Below are 20,452 nucleotides of genomic sequence, written 5' to 3' on the forward strand. Positions count from 1 at the left end.
CTCTATGCATGGTGTGAGTGTTTGTGTTCTGTTTTGTGTTTGTGCTGTGAGTGTATATGATTTGAAATCGAGCATCTGATGCAATTATGTGAGATTTTATTTTGGGGTTTCCGAGATTAATGACCAACTGACAGCCTTCAATTACTGTTGCCGGCAGTTATCTTCTTCAGTTACTTTCTCTGCTCCCTGGTTGCCCCCCAAAAATATCTATGACATCACTCAACCAATGAGTTTCTGGGGGGAGATGTATGAGAAATTATACTAATGAGATTAGTGAAGTCTCCACCTTAACAGTAACTCTCAGCCAAAGCATGGTCCAAATGTCCCCTTCCGAAATTCACCTGCAAAATTGCAACAAAGGACATAGAGGAACTAACAGCACAGGTAGATAGCAATAATAAGGTAGAGGAAAAACAACTTATTCAAGAACAATTAAGTGTAATTTATGACAAAAATCAAGTGAAAAATGTAAGAGAAATTTCTTGAATATTCAACGTAGAATTGAGTTTACAGAAAATCCTAACAAATTACACCAAATTATATGTTATGTTTTCTTTTCAGTCCCCTCCATCTCTCTTGAATTATGTTAACTGTAAGTTATGTTTTCCTAATAATAATGTCAAATGAACAACTGTACAGAAAGACCTTTGTGAAGGCCAATTTACAGAGGAGGGACTTCTTTAGGCAATTAAATCCGTTCAGCCCGGAAAAATCCCAGGGCTTGATGGCATAACGGTAGAGGTATATCAAACCTTTTTATATTTACCAGATATTGTTCATTCTGGCGATAATATACTAAAATTATTTGAAACAATAGAACAATATGAAACATCAAAGAAACCAGGTTTTCATAGCAGATTTGGAAAAGGCTTTTGATAAAGTATGACTAGAATTTGTATATACACTACCGGTCAAAAGTTTTAGAACACCTACTCATTCAAGGGTTTTTCTTTATTTTTTACAATTTCCTTCATTGTAGAAAAAATTGTCATACACTCCATTCATCATAGTTGTAGACTGTTCTCTCTGCTACCGTTCGGCAAGCGGTACCGGAGCCCCAAGTCTAGGTCCAAAAGGCTTCTCAACAGCTTCTACTCCCAAGCCATAAGACTCCTGAAAAGCTAATCCAATGGCTACCCGGACTATTTGCATTGCCCCCCCCTCTTTTACCATGCTACTATTCTCTGTTTATTATCTATGCATAGTCAGTTTAACTCTACCTACATGTACATATTACCTCAACTAACTGGTGCCCCCGCACATTGACTTTGTACCGGTACCCCCTGTATATAGCCTCGCTATTGTTATTTTACTGCTGCTCTTTAATTATTTGTTGCTTTTATTTTTTATTTTTATTTTTACTTAACATACATTTTTCTTAAAACGTCATTGTAGGTTAATGGCTTGTAAGTAAGCATTTCACTGTAAGCTCTACACCTGTTGTATTTGGCACAAATAAGATTTGATATGAAAATATATTTTGTATTTGAGATTCTTCAAATAGCCACCCTTTGCCTTGATGACAGCTTTGCACACTCTTGGTATTCCCTCAACCAGCTTCAGCTGGAATGCTTTTCCAACAGTCTTGAAGTAATTCCCACATATGCTGGGCACTTGTTGGCTGCTTTTTCTTCACTCTGCGGTCCGACTCATCCCAAATGATTTCACTTTGGTTGAAGTCGGGTGATTGTGGAGGCCAGGTCATCTGATGCAGCACTCCATCACTCTCCTTCTTGGTCAAATAGCCCTTACACAGCCTGGAGGTGTGTTGGGTCATTGTCCTGTTGAAAAACAAATTATAGTCCTACTAAGCACAAACCAGATGGGGTGGCGTATCGCTGCAGAATGCTGCGGTAGCCATGCTGGTTAAGTGTGCCTTGAATTCTAAATAAATCACAGACATTGTCACCAGCAAAGCACCTCCACACCATAACACCTCATGCCTTACAGTGGGAAATACACATGCGGAGGTCATCCGTTCACCCACACCGTGTCTCACAAAGACACGTCGGTTGGAACCAAAAACCTCCAATTAGGAGTCCAGACGAAAGGACACATTTCTACCGGTCTAATGTCCATTGCTCGTGTATCTTGGCCCAAGCAAGTCTCTTCTTATTATTGGTGTCTTTTATTTGTGGCTTCTTTGCAATTCACACAGTCTTCTCTGAACAGTTGATGTTGAGATGTGTCTGTTAATGAACTTATCCTCTGCAGCAGAGGTAACTCTAGGTCTTCCATTCCTGTGGCGGTCCTCATGAGAGCCAGTATCATCATAGCGTAATGATGGACTGTCATTTCTCTTTGTTTATTTGAGCTGTTCTTGCCATAATATGGACTTGGTCTTTTACCAAATAGGTCTATCTTCTGTATACCACCCATGCCTTGTGGTATTGGCTCAAACACATTAAGAAGGAAAGATATTCCACAAAATAACTTTTAAGAAGGCACACCTGTTAATTGAAATGCATTCCAGGTGACTACCTCATGATGCTGGTTGAAAGAATGTGCAAAGCTGTCATCAATGCAACGGATGGCTATTTGAAAAATCTCAAATATATTTTAATTTATCACTTTTTTGTTACTACCGGATTTTTAAAAACCTTTATTTAACTAGGCAAGTCAGTTAAGAACAAATTCTTATTTTCAATGACGGCCTAGGAACAGTGGGTTAACTGCCTGTTCAGGGTCAGAACGACAGATTTGTACCTTGTCAGCTCGGGGGTTTGAACTTGCAACCTTCCGGTTACTAGTCCAATGCTCTAACCACTAGGCTACCCGCCGCCCCATGTTATGCTGGGAGGTAGATGATCAGTCTCCCCTTTCCTCAGCTTTTCTCCACCGAACAAAGAAACAAGATGCCATTTATAACCCCCCACCCTAAACTGTGTTTGACTGGGCAAATGGCCAGATTACATATACCCTGCTCCAGACTCAATTTACAGACCAATGAAAATGTGGCACATGTAGCGCTGAGTCCAGGACTCACGTCCCACAGATTCTAAACAAATATTGAACTGAAAACCAACTCCTATTGATCGTTAATTCTAGTACTCTCATCCTCTGCGTTGTATTTATCTTCAAAATATTATTATGTTATCATCATCTTCGAAATGCAAGAGAAAGGCCATAATGTAATATTCTAACCCAGGCGCAATTTAAATGTCTACTGAAGATCTTGTACAGCGCTGTGTACTACTCACAGAACTACATTCACAGAACTGTGCAAACTGGCTAACCAGAATAGAAAGAGGAGTGGGAGGCCCTGGTGCACATTTGAGCAAAAGACAAGTGCATTGGTGTCTAGTTTGAGAAACACAAACCAGCATCCCGGAGTCGCCTCTTCACTATTGACGTTGAGATTGGTGTTTTGCAGGTACTATTTAATGAAGCTGCCAGTTGAGGACTTGTGAGGCTTCTGTTCCTCAAACTAGACACTCTAATGTACTTGTCCTTTTGATCAGTTGTGCACCGGGGGCTCCCACTCCACTTTCTATTGTGGTTAGAGACAGTTTGCGTTGTTCTGTGAAGGGAGTAGTACACAGCGTTGTACGAGATCTTCAGTTTCTGGCAATTCCTCGCATGGAATAGCCTTCATTGCTCAGAACAAGAATAGACTGATGAGTTTCAGAAGAAATGGCTTCGTGTCTGGCCATTTTGAGCCTGTAATCCAACCCACAAATGCCAGGGTAGTGGGTTCGATCCCCGGGACCACCCATACGTAGAATGTATGCACACATGACTGTAAGTCGCTTTGGATAAAAGCGTCTGCTAAATGGCATATATTACTGATGCTCCAGATACTCAACTAGTCTAAAGAAGGCCCGTCTTATTGCTTCTTTAATCAGTACAGCAGTTTTCAGCTGGGGTAACATAATTCAAAAAAGGTTTTTCTAATGATCAATTAGCCTTTTAAAATTATAAACTTGGATTAGCAAACAAACCTGCCATTGGAACACAGGAGTGATGGTTGCTGATAATGGGCCTCTGTACGCATATGTAGATATATCATGAAATATCTGCCGGTTCCAGCTTCAATAGTCATTTACAACATGAACCATATCTACACTGTATTTCTGATCAATTTGATGTTATTTTAATGGACAAAAAAAGTGCTTTTCTTTCAAAAACAAGGCATTTCTAAGTGACCCCAAACTTTTGAACAGTGTATATATTCTGGTATTGTCTCCCAGGTTCAGGAATGTCTGAAAAATCACAACATGCCCTCAACAGTAACCATACGAATAGCAGTGTTGGGCGATTTGGTAAGCCATAGTCAATACACAAATTCAAATATGAATCTTTAACTTACAATCTGTAGATACTTTGCGATTTAGAATGGTTCAGAATTCATGTAAAGACACAACACATTTGAAAAATATATGACCCATGGAAATGAAGACGGTGGATTGGGCAGAGCGTAGCTATAGAGGTGGCATTAAAAAGCTCATGATCTGTAATAGTTATTACTGAAAACATCATGTCTACCGGAGATTTCTGAATACTATCGATCTAAAATGTAATGTGTATATCCAGAAAACTGTGCATAAAAGTACCATTTATGTAAAATATACAGTGGGGAGAACAAGTATTTGATTTTGCAGGTTTTCCCTACTTACAAAGCATGTAGAGGTCTGTAATTTTTATCATAGATACACTTCAACTGTGAGAGACGGAATCTAAAACAAAAATCCAGAAAATCACATTGTATGATTTTTAAGTAATTAATTTGCATTTTATTGCATGACATAAGTATTTGATACATCAGAAAAGCAGAACTTAATATTTGGTGCAATTACAGAGATCATAAGTTTCCTGTAGTTCTTGACCAGGTTTGCACACACTGCAGCAGGGAGTTTGGCCCACTCCTCCATACAGACCTTCAGATCCTTCAGGTTTCAGGGCTGTCGCTGGGCAATACGGACTTTCAGCTCCCTGCAAAGATTTTCTATTGGGTTCAGGTCTGGAGACTAGCTAGGCCACTTCAGGACCTTGAGATGCTTCTTACGGAGCCACTCCTTAGTTGCCCTGGCTGTGTGTTTCGGGTCGTGGCTGGGTCTTCCAGCATGACAACGACCCATCTTCAATGCTCTTACTGAGGGAAGGAGGTTGTTGGCCAAGATCTCGCGATACATGGCCCCATCCATCCTCCCCTCAATACGGTGCAGTCGTCCTGTCCCCTTTGCAGAAAGGCATCCCCAAAGAATGATGTTTCCACCTCCATGGGCTGATCCCTCACCTTCCTCATGATCATTGATGCCCCACAAGGTGAGATCTTGCATGGAGCCCCAGGCCGATGGTGATTGACCATCATCTTGAACTTCTTCCATTTTCTAATAATTGCGCCAACAGTTGTTGCCTTCTCACCAAGCTGCTTGCCTATTGTCCTGAAGCCCATCCCAGCCTTGTGCAGGTCTACAATTTTATCCCTGATGTCCTTACACAGCCCTCTGGTCTTGGCCATTGTGGAGAGGTTGGAGTCTGTTTGATTGAGTGTGTGGACAGGTGTCTTTTATACAGGTAACGAGTTAAAACAGGTGCAGTTAATACAGGTAATGAGTGGAGAACAGGAGGGCTTCATAAAGAAAAAGTAACAGGTTTGTGAGAGCTGGAATTCTTACTGGTTGGTAGGTGATCAAATACTTATGTTATGCAATAAAATGCTAATTAGTTACTTAAAAATCATACAATGTGATTTTCTGGATTTTTGTTTTAGATTCCGTCTCTCACAGTTGAAGTGTACCTATGATAACAATTACAGACCTCTACATGCTTTGTAAGTTGGAAAACCTGCAAAATCGGCAGTGTATCAAACACTTGTTCTCCCCACTGTATATGTAACAAAAAAGCAGTAAAAATTGAAATGGGAAACAAAGTTACTTTTGTCCTCCGAAGAGGGACAATAAAGAGGGATAGATGGGACAATAATGAAAAGAAATTCAAAAACACCTGCTAAAATCATGATTTGTCCAAATGATCAAAGTTCTTCGTATTCCACAGTCTGTTGAGACGATGCCGTCCTATGTTACCTGCTTCTGTACACGAGAGATTAGTGCGTCCTTGAATACATCCATTAAACAGCACAGAATGCCTATTTCTGAACGGTACCAAACATGCCTGAGTGCGTATGGTACAGATGTACCGAACATTCCTGTGTCTATGGTACACATGTAGTGATGCCTGTGTGTGTATTAGGGTTGGGCTGATATATTATTAAATAAATGGCATATCGTGATATTTGACATTGTTGATATTGTGGAGTGCAAGACGATATATAATGACTATGCTCTATTTGAACTTTACAAATCAAAACTGTATCATTATGTTGAAAATGAAGTCTAAATAGATTAACTAAGACTTATTTTTTCACCAAAAGAAGATTATTTAATGAGAATGCAACCATAATATCATAAATAAGGACAAAAATGGCACAGCCTTGAATTTTGTAGTCATTAACGGCAGAGCTTTTATAGTGTGTAATGTACACATGTAACAAACATGAGTCTTGTTGTGTGTAGAACGTGTGTGTGAATGGATCTGTGAAAATCAATGGTTGCAGAATGGACTGGTGACCCTCCATCCATTCCAGTCTCCTGTCACTCTAACCTGAATCACTCTCTTCTCTCTCTCTCTCTCTCTCTCTCTCTCTCTCTCTCTCTCTCTCTCTCTTCTCTCTCTTCTTCCTTGTTGTTTCTCTCCCTCTGCCTCTCCCACACTGCCCTTGGCAAGGAGTGGAACAGCTAGTGCATTACTTCAGAGATACGGCGTGGTACAGTAGCCTTTCAGATTTCTTTTAACCCCTCCTTCCTTTTCTCCATTCCCTCCATCCATCCTGTCTGCATGATGAGGAATGCCTGGTCCTGGTCTGATGATTCCCCTATCTGTCCTGTGTCTGGTGTTGTTGTCCCTCCCTGGCGCATTCCCACTCTGAACAGTCCATCTGTAGTGTTTCTATCAGACCATCCTGCATCGCCTGCAATTCACATCTTCTTCCTCCTACACTCTTCATCTTACTCTCTCTCTTTCTCTTCTCTCTATCTGCCTGTCTATCTGCCTCTCTGTCTTCCAATTCCCTCCACCCTCTCCCTACATGTCTGGCCTTGCATCCCTCCACCTTTCTACATTTTACTCTGTAGTTATTTAGTAGCTGCTTCTTTCCAGAGCAATTTTATAATCCAGTCCGATTATTTAGGTACTCTGCTGTTTGGCTAAATACAGACAGTGGCATCAGCTTCCAAGTAGATAGATTTAACCACAATAAACTGGATCTGCCTCATAACAGGGAATAAATCAAATCAAATCAAATTTTATTTGTCACATATACACATGGTTAGCAGATGTTAATGCGAGTGTAGCGAAATGCGAAATGCTTGTGCTTCTAGTTCCGACAATGCAGTGATAACCAACAAGTAATCTAACTAACAATTCCAAAACTACTGTCTTATACACAGTGTAAGGGGATAAGGAACATGTACATAAGGATATATGAATGAGTGATGGTACAGAGCAGCATACAGTAGATGGTATCGAGTACAGTATATACATATGAGATGAGTGTGTAGACAAAGTAAACAAAGTGGCATAGTTAAAGTGGCTAGTGATACATGCGTTACATAAGGATGCAGTCGATGTTGTAGAGTACAGTATATACATATGCATATGAGATGAATAATGTAGGGTAAGTAACATTATATAAGGTAGCATTGTTTAAAGTGGCTAGTGATATATTTACATCATTTCCATCAATTCCCATTATTAAAATGGCTGGAGTTGGGTCAGTGTCAGTGTGTTGGCTGCAGCCACTCAATGTTAGTGGTGGCTATTTAACAGTCTGATGGCCTTGAGATAGAAGCTGTTTTTCAGTCTCTCGGTCCCAGCTTTGATGCACCTGTACTGACCTCGCCTTCTGGATGATAGCGGGGTGAACAGGCAGTGGTTCGGGTGGTTGATGTCCTTGATGATCTTTATGGCCTTCCTGTAACAACGGGTGGTGTAGGTGTCCTGGAGGGCAGGTAGTTTGCCCCCGGTGATGCGTTGTGCAGTCCTCACTACCCTCTGGAGAGCCTTACGGTTGAGGGCGGAGCAGTTGCCGTACCAGGCGGTGATACAGCCCGCCAGGATGCTCTCGATTGTGCATCTGTAGAAGTTTGTGAGTGCTTTTGGTGACAAGCCGAATTTTTCAGCCTCCTGAGGTTGAATAGGCGCTGCTGCGCCTTCTTCACGACGCTGTCAGTGTGAGTGGACCAATTCAGTTTGTCTGTGATGTGTATGCCGAGGAACTTAAAACTAGCTACCCTCTCCACTACCCATCGATGTGGATAGGGGTGTTCCCTCTGCTGTTTCCTGAAGTCCACAATCATCTCCTTAGTTTTGTTGACGTTGAGTGTGAGGTTATTTTCCTGACACCACACTCCAAGGGCCCTCACCTCCTCCCTGTAGGCCGTCTCGTCGTTGTTGGTAATCAAGCCTACCACTGTTGTGTCGTCCGCAAACTTGATGATTGAGTTGGAGGCGTGCGTGGCCACGCAGTCGTGGGTGAACAGGGAGTACAGGAGATGCCTGAACATTTTCTGGAAAACAACATCTATACTGTGACTGATTTGAACAAATATACTGAACAAAAATATGAGTGCAACATGCATTTGACTGAGTTACAGTTCATATAAGGAAATCAGTCAATTGAAATACATAACGTCTTAATCTATGGATTTCACTTGACTGGGAATACTGATACAGTCGCAAGTTTACATACACTTAGGTTGAAGTCATTAAAACTTGTTTTTCAACCACTCCACACCTTTCTTGTTAACAAACTATAGTTTTGGCAAGTCCGTTAGGACATCTACTTTGTGCATAACACAAGTCATTTTTCCAACAATTGTTTACAGACAGATTGTTGACTTATAACTCACTGTATCACAATTCCATTGGGTCAGAAGTTTACATAATTTAAGTTGACTGTGCCTTCAAATTCCCTAAAATTATGTCATGGCTTTAGAAGCTTCTGATAGGCTAATTGACATCATTTGAGTCAATTGGAGGTGTACCTGTGGATGTATTTCAAGGCCTACCTTCAAACTCAGTGCCTCTTTGCTTGACATCATGGGAAATTCAAAATAAATCAGCAAAATTGTAGACCTCCACAAGTCTGTTTCATCCTTGGGAGCAATTTCCAAATTCCTGAAGGTACCACGTTCATCTGTACAAACAATAATACACAAGTATAAACACCCTGGGACCACGCAGCTAACATACCGCTCAGGAAGGAGATGTGTTCTGTCTTCTAGAGATGAATGTACTTTGGTGCGAAAAGTGCAAATGAATCCCTGAACAACAGCAAAGGACCTTGTGAAGATGCTGGAGGAAACAGGTGCAAAAGTATCTGTATCCACAGTAAAGCGAGCCCTATATCGACATAACCTGAAAGGCCGCTCAGCAAGAAAGAAGGCTTTCGACTCTGTCAATCACCATATTCTTATCGGCAGATTCAGTAGCCTCGGTTTTTCTAATGACTGCCTTGCCTGGTTTTCCAACTACTTTGCAGACAGAGTTCAGTGTGTCAAATCGGAGTGCATGTTGTCCGGTCCTCTGGCAGTCTCTATGGGGGTGCCACAGGGTTCAATTCTCTTGCTGCGGGCGATTCCCTGATCCACCTCTACGCAGACGACACCATTCTGTATACATCTGTCCCTTCCTTGGACACTGCTATCTAACCTCCATACGAGCTTCAATGCCATACAACACTCCTTCAGTGGCCTCCAACTGCTCTTAAAACGCTAGTAAAACCAAATGCATGCTTTTCAACCATTCGCTGCCTGCACCCGCACGCCCGACTAGCATCACCACCCTGGATGGTTCCGACCTAGAATATGTGGACATCTATAAGTACCTAGGTGTCTGGCTAGACTGTAAACTCTCCTTCCAGACTCATCAAACATCTCCAATCCAAAATCAAATCTAGAATTGGCTTTCTATTTCGCAACAAAGCCTCCTTCACTCACGCCGCCAAACTTACCCTAGTAAAACCGACTATCCTACCGATCCTCGACTTCGGCGATGTCATCTACAAAATGGCTTCCAATACTATCCTCAGCAAACTGGATACAGTTTCACAGTGCCATCCGTTTTGTTACTAAAGCACCTTATACCACCCACCACTGCGACCTGTAAACTCTAGTCGGCTGGCCCTCGCTACATATTCGTCGCCAGACCCACTGGCTCCAGGTCATCTACAAGTCCTTGCTAGGTACAGCTCCGCCTTATATCAGTTCACTGGTCACGATGGCAACACCCACCCGTAAGCATGTGCTCCAGCAGGTGTATCTCACTGATCATCCCTAAAGCCAACACCTCATTCGGCTGCCTTTCCTTCCAGTTCTATGCTGCCTGTGACTGGAACGAATTGCACAAATCATTGAAGTTGGAGACTTTTATCTCCCTCACCAACTTTAAACATCTGCTATCTGAGCAGCTAAACGATCGCTGCAGCTGTACATAGTCTATCGGTAAATAGCCCACCCAATTTACCTACCTCATCCCCATACTGTTTTTATTGATTTACTTTTCTGCTCTTTTGCACACCGGTATCTCTACCTGCACATGACCATCTGATCATTTATCACTCCAGTGTTAATCTGATAAATTGTAATTATTCGCCTACCTCCTAATGCCTTTTGCACACAATGTATATAGACTCTTTTTTTTCTTCTAATGTGTTATTGACTTGTTTATTCTTTACTCCATTTATAACTCTTTGTTGCTGCCTGTTCACACTCCTATGCTTTATCTTGGCCAGGTCGCAGTTGTAAATGAGAACTTGTTCTCAACCAGCCTACCTGGTTAAAGAAAAAAGAAAAAAAGAAGCCACTGCTCCAAAACTGCCATAGAAAAGCCAGACTACGGTTTGCAACTGGCATTGGGACAAAGATCGTACTTTTTGGAGAAATGTCCTCTGGTCTGATGAAACAAAAATAGAACTGTTTGTCCATAATGACCATCATTATGTCAAGAGGAAAAAGGGGGAGGCTTGCAAGCCGAAGACCACCATCCCAACCGTGAAGCACGGGGGTGGCACCATCATGTTGTGGGGGTGCTTTGCTGCAGGAGGGACTAGTGCACTTCACAAAATAGATGGCATCATGGATATATTGAAGCAACATCGCAAAACATCAGTCAGGAAGTTAAAGCTTGGTCGCAAATGGGTCCAAGCATACTTTCAAATTTGTGGAAAAATGGCTTAAGGACATCAAAGTGAAGGTATTGGAGTGGCCATCACAAAGCCTTGACCTCAATCCTATAGAAAATGTGTGGGCAGAACAGAAAAAGCGTGTGCGAGCAAGAAGGCCTTACAAACCTGACTCAGTTACACCAGCTCTGTCAGGAGGAATGGGCCAAAATTCACCCAAATTATTGTGGGAAGCTTGTGGAAGGCTACCCGAAACCTTTGACCCATGCACGTAGTCTTCGATTGTGAGGCCGGTTGAGACGTACTGCCAAATTCTCTCAAACAACCTATGGTAAAGAAATTAACATTCAGTTCCCTGGCAACAGCTCTGTTGGACATTCCTGAAGTGCCAATTCTGTGGCATTGTGTTGTGTGACAAAACTGCACATCTTAGAGGCCTTTTGTCCCAGCACTTAACATGTTGCGTTTATATTTTTGTTCAGTGTATGTGTCTCGTCATCCATCACAGCCTCCGTCATGGATCTGAAAATTGCATTTCCCCCTCTCCTTTCTATAATTTGAATTACTATTAATTCAATTCAGACGTGCGAGAATGAAAATGAAATTGAGAGAGAGAGAGAGAACCCAAGTAGCATGACACAAATTCGATCTTAAATTATAAACATATCACATTTGCATAATAACAGTTTACTTTAATTGAAAAATCTTATTTTAATAGTCCTTGTTGGATTGTGAGTGTTTGTCTCATTTTGAAGGTAAAGGAGAAAAAAAAGTTATCATCTTTTTACGTTGCATGTTGGAATTTACAAGGGTTGAAGTCCTCTGCTTTTGGACTAAAGAGCAGAAACCCAGACTTCCTGAAATAAATTGATGATGTTGATATTGTAGTACGACAGAAAACATGGTGCAGAGGTGATGTTTCCACTGGCTGTCTGCTAGGTTATAGGGAGATAATCATACCAACCACTAAATTAAAAGGAATCAAACAGGGCAGAGACTCAGGGGGAATGCTAATATGGTATAAATCTGAATCGAATTGATCAAAACAGGAAAATTCTTTATATGGTTAAAAATCAACAAGGAGGCTGTCTTGACAGATAAAAACGTCTTCCTCTGTGCCACATACATTCCCCCCTCAGTCACCCTACTTCAATGAAGAGAGTTTCTCCATTCTAGAGGGGGAAATTAGTCACTTTCAGGCCCAAGGCAACATACTGGTCTGTGGAGACCTGAATGCTAGAACAGCAGAAGAACAAGACACTATTAACAGTCATGGAGATAAACACCTACCAGGAAGCAACAATCTTTCCCTCCCCCCATAGAAACTCATCCCTTGGCAGCAGCACTGTAGACTACTTCCTCACCGACCTAAACCCAGAGTCTCTCAGAGCCTTCACAGTCAGCCCACTAACACCTCTCTCAGACCACAGTAAAATCACAGTGTATCTGAGAAGAGCAGAACCCAACCATGAAGCATCACGGCCCACTAAATTACATTTACATTACATTTAAGTAATTTAGCAGACGCTCTTATCCAGAGCGACTTACAAATTGGTGCATTCACCATATGACATCCAGTGGAACAGTCACTTTACAATAGTGCATCTAAATCTTAAAGGGGGGGTGAGAAGGATTACTTTATCCTATCCTAGGTATTCCTTAAAGAGGTGGGGTTTCAGGTGTCTCCGGAAGGTGGTGATTGACTCCGCTGTCCTGGCGTCATGAGGGAGTTTGTTCCACCATTGGGGGGCCAGAGCAGCGAACAGTTTTGACTGGGCTGAGTGGGAACTGTACTTCCTCAGTGGTAGGGAGGCCAGCAGGCCAGAGGTGGATGAACGCAGTGCCCTTGTTTGGGTGTAGGGCCTGATCAGAGCCTGGAGGTACTGAGGTGCCGTTCCCCTCACAGCTCCGTAGGCAAGCACCATGGTCTTGTAGCGGATGCGAGCTTCAACTGGAAGCCAGTGGAGAGAGCGGAGGAGCGGGGTGACGTGAGAGAACTTGGGAAGGTTGAACACCAGACGGGCTGCGGCGTTCTGGATGAGTTGTAGGGGTTTAATGGCACAGGCAGGGAGCCCAGCCAACAGCGAGTTGCAGTAATCCAGACGGGAGATGACAAGTGCCTGGATTAGTACCTGCGCCGCTTCCTGTGTGAGGCAGGGTCGTACTCTGCGGATGTTGTAGAGCATGATCCTACAGGAACGGGCCACCGCCTTGATGTTAGTTGAGAACGACAGGGTGTTGTCCAGGATCACGCCAAGGTTCTTAGCGCTCTGGGAGGAGGACACAATGGAGTTGTCAACCGTGATGGCGAGATCATGGAACTGGCAGTCCTTCCCCGGGAGGAAGAGCAGCTCCGTCTTGCCGAGGTTCAGCTTGAGGTGGTGATCCGTCATCCACACTGATATGTCTGCCAGACATGCAGAGATGCGATTCGCCACCTGGTCATCAGAAGGGGGAAAGGTGAAGATTAATTGTGTGTCGTCTGCATAGCAATGATAGGAGAGACCATGTGAGGTTATGACAGAGCCAAGTGACTTGGTGTATAGCGAGAATAGGAGAGGGCCTAGAACAGAGCCCTGGGGGATACCAGTGGTGAGAGTGCGTGGTGAGGAGACAGATTCTCGCCACGCCACCTGGTAGGAGCGACCTGTCAGGTAGGACGCAATCCAAGCGTGGGCCGCGCCGGAGATGCCCAACACGGAGAGGGTGGAGAGGAGGATCTGATGGTTCACAGTATCGAAGGCAGCCGATAGGTCTAGATGGATGAGAGCAGAGGAGAGAGAGTTAGCTTTAGCGGTGCGGAGCGCCTCCGTGATACAGAGAAGAGCAGTCTCAGTTGAATGACTAGTCTTGAAACCTGACTGATTTGGATCAAGAAGGTCATTCTGAGAGAGATAGCGGGAGAGCTGGCCAAGGACGGCACGTTCAAGAGTTTTGGAGAGAAAAGAAAGAAGGGATACTGGTCTGTAGTTGTTGACATCGGAGGGATCGAGTGTAGGTTTTTTCAGAAGGGGTGCAACTCTCGCTCTCTTGAAGAAGGAAGGGACGTAGCCAGCGGTCAGGGATGAGTTGATGAGCGAGGTGAGGTAAGGGAGAAGGTCTCCGGAAATGGTCTGGAGAAGAGAGGAGGGGATAGGGTCAAGCGGGCAGGTTGTCGGGCGGCCGGCCGTCACAAGACGCGAGATTTCATCTGGAGAGAGAGGGGAGAAAGAGGTCAGAGCACAGGGTAGGGCAGTGTGAGCAGAACCAGCGGTGTCGTTTGACTTAGCAAACGAGGATCGGATGTCGTCGACCTTCTTTTCAAAATGGTTGACGAAGTCATCTGCAGAGAGGGAGGAGGGGGAGGAGGATTCAGGAGGGAGGAGAAGGTGGCAAAGAGCTTCCTAGTGTTAGAGGCAGAAGCTTGGAATTTAAAGTGGTAGAAAGTGGCTTTAGCAGCAGAGACAGAAGAGGAAAATGTAGAGAGGAGGGAGCGAAAGGATGCCAGGTCCGCAGGGAGGCGAGTTTTCCTCCATTTCCACTCGGCTGCCCGGAGCCCTGTTCTGTGAGCTCGCAATGAGTCGTCGAGCCACGGAGCGGGAGGGGAGGACCGATCCGGCCTGGAGGATAGGGGGCATAGAGAGTCAAAGGATGCAGAAAGGGAGGAGAGGAGGGTTGAGGAGGCAGAATCAGGAGATAGGTTGGAGAAGGTTTGAGCAGAGGGAAGAGATGATAGGATGGAAGAGGAGAGAGTAGCGGGGAGAGAGAGCGAAGGTTGGGACGGCGCGATACCATCCGAGTAGGGGCAGTGTGGGAAGTGTTGGATGAGAGCGAGAGGGAAAAGGATACAAGGTAGTGGTCGGAGACTTGGAGGAGTTGCAATGAGGTTAGTGGAAGAACAGCATCTAGTAAAGATGAGGTCGAGCGTATTGCCTGCCTTGTGAGTATGGGGGAAGGTGAGAGGGTGAGGTCAAAGAGGAGAGGAGTGGAAAGAAGGAGGCAGAGAGGAATGAGTCAAAGGTAGACGTGGGGAGGTTAAAGTCGCCCAGAACTGTGAGAGGTGAGCCGTCCTCAGGAAAGGAGCTTATCAAGGCATCAAGCTCATTGATGAACTCTCCGAGGGAACCTGGAGGGCGATAAATGATAAGGATGTTAAGCTTGAAAGGGCTGGTAACTGTGACAGCATGGAATTCAAAGGAGGCGATAGACAGATGGGTAAGGGGAGAAAGAGAGAATGACCACTTGGGAGAGATGAGGATCCCGGTGCCACCACCCCGCTGACCAGAAGCTCTCGGGGTGTGCGAGAACACGTGGGCGGACGAAGAGAGAGCAGTAGGAGTGGCAGTGTTATCTGTGGTGATCCATGTTTCCGTCAGTGCCAAGAAGTCGGGGGACTGGAGGGAGGCATAGGCTGAGATGAACTCTGCCTTGTTGGCCGCAGATCGGCAGTTCCAGAGGCTACCGGAGACCTGGAACTCTATGTGGGTCGTGCGCGCTGGGACCACCAGATTAGGGTGGCCGCGGCCACGCGGTGTGGAGCGTTTGTATGGTCTGTGCAGAGAGGAGAGAACAGGGATAGACAGACACATAGTTGACAGGCTACAGAAGAGGCTACGCTAATGCAAAGGAGATTGGAATGACAAGTGACTACACGTCTCGAATGTTCAGAAAGTTAAGCTTACGTAGCAAGAATCTTATTGGCTAAAATGATTAAAATGATACAGTACTGCTGAAGTAGGCTAGCTGGCAGTGGCTGCGTTGTTGACTTTGTAGGCTAGCTGGCAGTGGCTGCGTTGTTGACACCACTAATCAAGTCGTTCCGTTGAGTGTAATAGTTTCTACAGTGCTGCTATTCGGGGGCTAGCTGGCTAGCTAGCAGTGTTGATTACGTTGCGTTAAAAGAACGACAATAGCTGGCTAGCTAACCTAGAAAATCGCTCTAGACTACACAATTATCTTTGATACAAAGACGGCTATGTAGCTAGCTATGTAGCTAGCTACGATCAAACAAATCAAACCGTTGTACTGTAATGAAATGAAATGAAAATGTGATACTACCTGTGGTGCGAAGCGGAACGCGACCGGGTTGTTGAGTTCTATTCGGAAGACGTTGGCTAGCTGTTGGCTAGCTAGCAGTGTCTCCTACGTTAAGGACGACAAATAGCTGGCTAGCTAACCTCGGTAAATTAAGATAATCACTCTAAGACTACACACTCTAATCTACACAATTATCTTGAATATGAAGACAGCAAAGACAACTATGTAGCTAGCTAACACTACACTAATCAAGTCGTTCAGTTGAGTGTAATAGTTTCTAGTGCTGCTATACGGTAGACGGTGGATGTTTGCTAGCTGGCTAGCTGCTAGGGCAGATAGCAGTGTAGCCTACGTTAGTACGACGAAATACGATAATTACGCAACATGGTACAAAACAGGCAAACAGTAATTAGTAGACAAAAAATACAATCTCTCCTGAACATCTTTTTAGCCTTAACATTTTCCTACAGCAATGAAGCTGTAAATTTGGCTGTTTGGAACATAAACTTTATATTTGACAAATTAGCCTCCTTGGCTAATTTAAAGAAGCATAAGATCAAACCAGAAATAACAGATAATGAAAAATGGTTTGATAATGATTGTAAAAACCTAAGAAGGTCACTGAGAAATATATCTAATCAAAACCACAGAGAACCAGACAACAAAAATATACGACTTCAATATGGGGAAAAACTGAAGCAATACAAACACAACCTAAGAACAAAAAAGCAACAGCACATTAGAAATCAGCTGGATGGAATTGAGGAATCCATTGAATCAAACCACTTCTGGGAGAATTGGAATAAATTAAACAAACCTCATCATGAGGAATTGGCTCTCCAAAATGGGGATATGTGGAGAAATCACTTTGCAAACCTCTACAGCAATATACAAATCCTTGAATCAGCAGTCAAATACTATCAGAATCCTGTGGATACCCCAATTACAGAAGAATAATTATTGGAAAAACTATGCACTCTCCAACCCAAAAAGGCCTGTTGCGCTGATGGTATTTTAAATGAAATGATCAAATATACAGGCCACAAATTCAAATTGGCTATACTCAAACTCTTCAACATTATCCTCACTGCAGGTATTTTCCCCGATATTTGGAACAAGGGATTGATCACACCAATCTATAAAAATGGAGACAAATTTGACCCCAGTAATTACAGAGGAATTTGCGTTAACAGCAACTTGGGGAAGATTCTCTGCAGTATTATGAATAGCAGACTACATCATTTCCTTGACGAACACAAAGTCCTGAGCAGAAGCCAGATTGGATTTCTAAAAAAATGATCGTACAACAGACCACATTTACACCCTCCACACTCTAATTGATAAACAAGTAAACCAAAACAAAGGCAAAATCTACTCGTGTTTTGTAGATTTCAAGAAAGCATTTGATTCAATTTGGCACGAAGGTCTGTTTTATAAACTAATAGAAAGTGGTATTGGAGGGAAAACATGATTTTATTAAATCAATGTACACTAAAAACAAATGTGCGGTTAAAATTGGCAACAAGCAAACAGACTTCTTCTCTCAGGGACGGGGAGTGAAACAGGGCTGCCCAATAAGTCCAGCACTATTTAACATCTACATTAATGATTTGGCAAAAACATTAGAAGAATCGGCAGCACCTGGTATCACCCTACACAACACTGAAATCAAGTATCTGCTGTACGCAGATGACCTGGTGCTGCTGTCTCCCATTAAAGAGGGGTAACAGCAGCACCTAGATCGTCTACACAGGTTCTGTCAGACCTGGACTCTGACCATTAACCTAAAAAAAACAAATATAATGATATTCCAAAAAAGGTCTGGAAATAAGGATGACAAATATAAATTCAATTTGGACACAGTTCTATTAGAACATACCAAAAACTACACATATCTAGGACTAAATATCAGCAACACAGTTAGCTTTCAAATGGCTGTGAATGAGCTGAGAGACAAAGCAAGAAGAGCATTCTATGCCATTAGAAATTTCAATTAGAATCTGGTTCAAAATGTTTCAATCAGTTATAGAACCAATTGCTCTATATGGCAGTGAAGTATGGGGTCCAATCTCTAATAATGAATTTACCAAATGGGACAAACATCCAATCGAAATACTGCATGCAGAGTTTTGCAAGACTGTATTGCAAGTGCAAAGAAAAACTCAAAATAATGCATGTAGAGCAGAATTAGGCCAATACCCCCTCCTCATTCGAATAGAAAAAAGAGGCATCAAATTTTACAACCATCTAAAAACAAGTGACCCCAAAACATTCCATCACACCGCTCTACAATGTCAAGAGATGAAAAAAGAGAAGAGTCCCCTCAGCCAGCTGGTTCTGAAGCTCAGTTCACCAACTCAAACCAACCCCATAGAGCCTCAGGACAACACTCAGAAAATCTGGCCCAACCAAATCATCACAAAACAAAAATTAAAATATATCACCTATTGGAAAGACACCACAAAAAAAATTAAGTATGGGATGGGGTGGACAAGCGGAACACTGGATTTGGTAATCGAGAGGTACTCTCCATCCACCCACGCATGCGCTTCAGTGTCCCTGTCTGACTGTGTGGGAGGGGTGGGTGGGGGGGGGACAAGGTGAATCCCTCCTTGAAACACCTGCTGGGCTTTATAAACCAGACTTTCCGCCTCTCCAGTGCTGCGTTGGGCTCCAGAAATCCATGTCACCTTTCATTAGCTACCGCTCCCTAATCCCCCGCGAGTTGTCATCCATTATTTATGAAGCCTCGTCCGAGGGCCAGAAACCTCCCCACCCCCACGTCTTCAGGCGTCATCCCCTCCATCGCAGACTTTGAAAAGTGCCTGGCAGTCATAACAGTCTGCTGTCCAGTAAAGGGGGCAGGGGGACACCTTCTTACCTGACTGTCTGGACTCTGGAGGAAAGGGATGTTTTTCCTGTTGAAATAACCCCGGGGCCAACAGAGCAGCATTGACATTAAAGCCAGAGATCGGCCCAATAGGTAGCGTCAGGGGGAGTGTGGCGTTGTGTAGAAATGCTGCTTAGCACAGTGCTGGGGGGGGGGTGTAGTATCAAGCGGTGGCCACAGGGTGGCAGTGTGGACTAGTGAATTCGTCTCCATAGTCAATGAATGGCAGTGAGAAGAGGAGGGCTGATCTGGCGGAGCTTTGAGACGTTTGATCGGCTAAGATGTCGAAGCTCAACGCTAGCCGTGTGAATGTCTCCATACATAGATCTCTGTGCAATGTATCAAAAGGATAACTGCACCTGTGTATGGTTCCTCTCTCCCAGACTTCAGTGTAATGTAACTGAGAATGATGTTATGAAACAGAATGCACTTGTATGATTGCAGACTGTGTGTCGGATCTGTTTAGATCTCTATCTCTTGTTAAACTAACATGATAAACACCTCCGAAATAGAAATGAAGTCATCACCTTGCCTTGCAATTGGGATTTGTTTCTGTTTTTGCAGGTGTAAAAAATAAACATCTTCCACCTGCACTGGCCAGCCTCCCACCTCCCTCCCACCCCCCAAACAGACGAATCATCTGACAGAATAATTCCCTTTGAGTCAGCCAGCCTCGATCTAGTGCTTCCTCTCCTCTCTTTCCCTTTCCTCTCTCTCGTTCTCACTCTCACTCGTCTTTCTATCATTCTCTCTTATCTCTCTCTTTATCTATTTCTCTCGATCTCCCTCTTGCTCTCTCTGTCTCATAGTCTGATTGACTGACAGGCGTGTATGAGGCAGGGCTGCGGCCATGTTCCCCATTCAACAAGCAGCGTTAAATGTTAATGAGCGGGCTGAAGTGGGCCCCCGATGTGCACACCCTAACTAACCTTTCTCTAATTGAGGATGTGCTGGCATAGCGGCACACCGGGGCACCTTGTTACGCTGGTGCCTGGCGGCCAGACACAGCCCGGAGAGCTACTGTCATCCCATGTCTTCCTTATTTTTCAGCAGCGAAGCGACGTGTGGTATGGTGTTGCGGAGGTGAGCGAGTCGGCAGGCAGGAGGAGGGCTCTTTTGATGGTGACCTCCCCCACCCAGCCTCTGCAGTGGTACATCAGTGATGATAAGTTTAGAGAGAGATGACTACTGTACTGTAGCACGCGGCCTGGCTGCTGTCTCCAAAGAGTGCCCGGAATCAAAGCCCCAATCTCCTACGGCGTTTCATGTGTTGAATGCGCGCAATTAGTTTCTCTCTCTACAGTCATGAAAAAAGGGAGAGGCGCTACAGTACACAGTGACTAGCCTCATGGGAATTGTAGGCT

General features: G+C 43.9%; 1 protein-coding gene across 4 annotated transcripts in view; it reads left to right on the forward strand.

Moving 5' to 3' along the window:
* The window catches only part of ccser2b (coiled-coil serine-rich protein 2b), a 132,100-nt gene that overhangs the window by 106,653 nt on the left and 4,995 nt on the right, over positions 1-20,452 (forward strand). Inside the window, exon 11 of one of the 4 annotated variants that reach the window (XM_046368707.1) lies at positions 6,727-6,766. The exons of the other annotated variants lie outside the window; for them this stretch is intronic. Coding sequence (XP_046224663.1) covers positions 6,727-6,766 — 40 coding nt within the window. The remainder of the gene's footprint in view (positions 1-6,726; positions 6,767-20,452) is intronic. 4 annotated transcript variants of the gene reach the window in all.

This window comes from Oncorhynchus gorbuscha, linkage group LG11, assembly GCF_021184085.1.
Source record: "Oncorhynchus gorbuscha isolate QuinsamMale2020 ecotype Even-year linkage group LG11, OgorEven_v1.0, whole genome shotgun sequence".
NCBI lineage: Eukaryota > Metazoa > Chordata > Actinopteri > Salmoniformes > Salmonidae > Oncorhynchus > Oncorhynchus gorbuscha.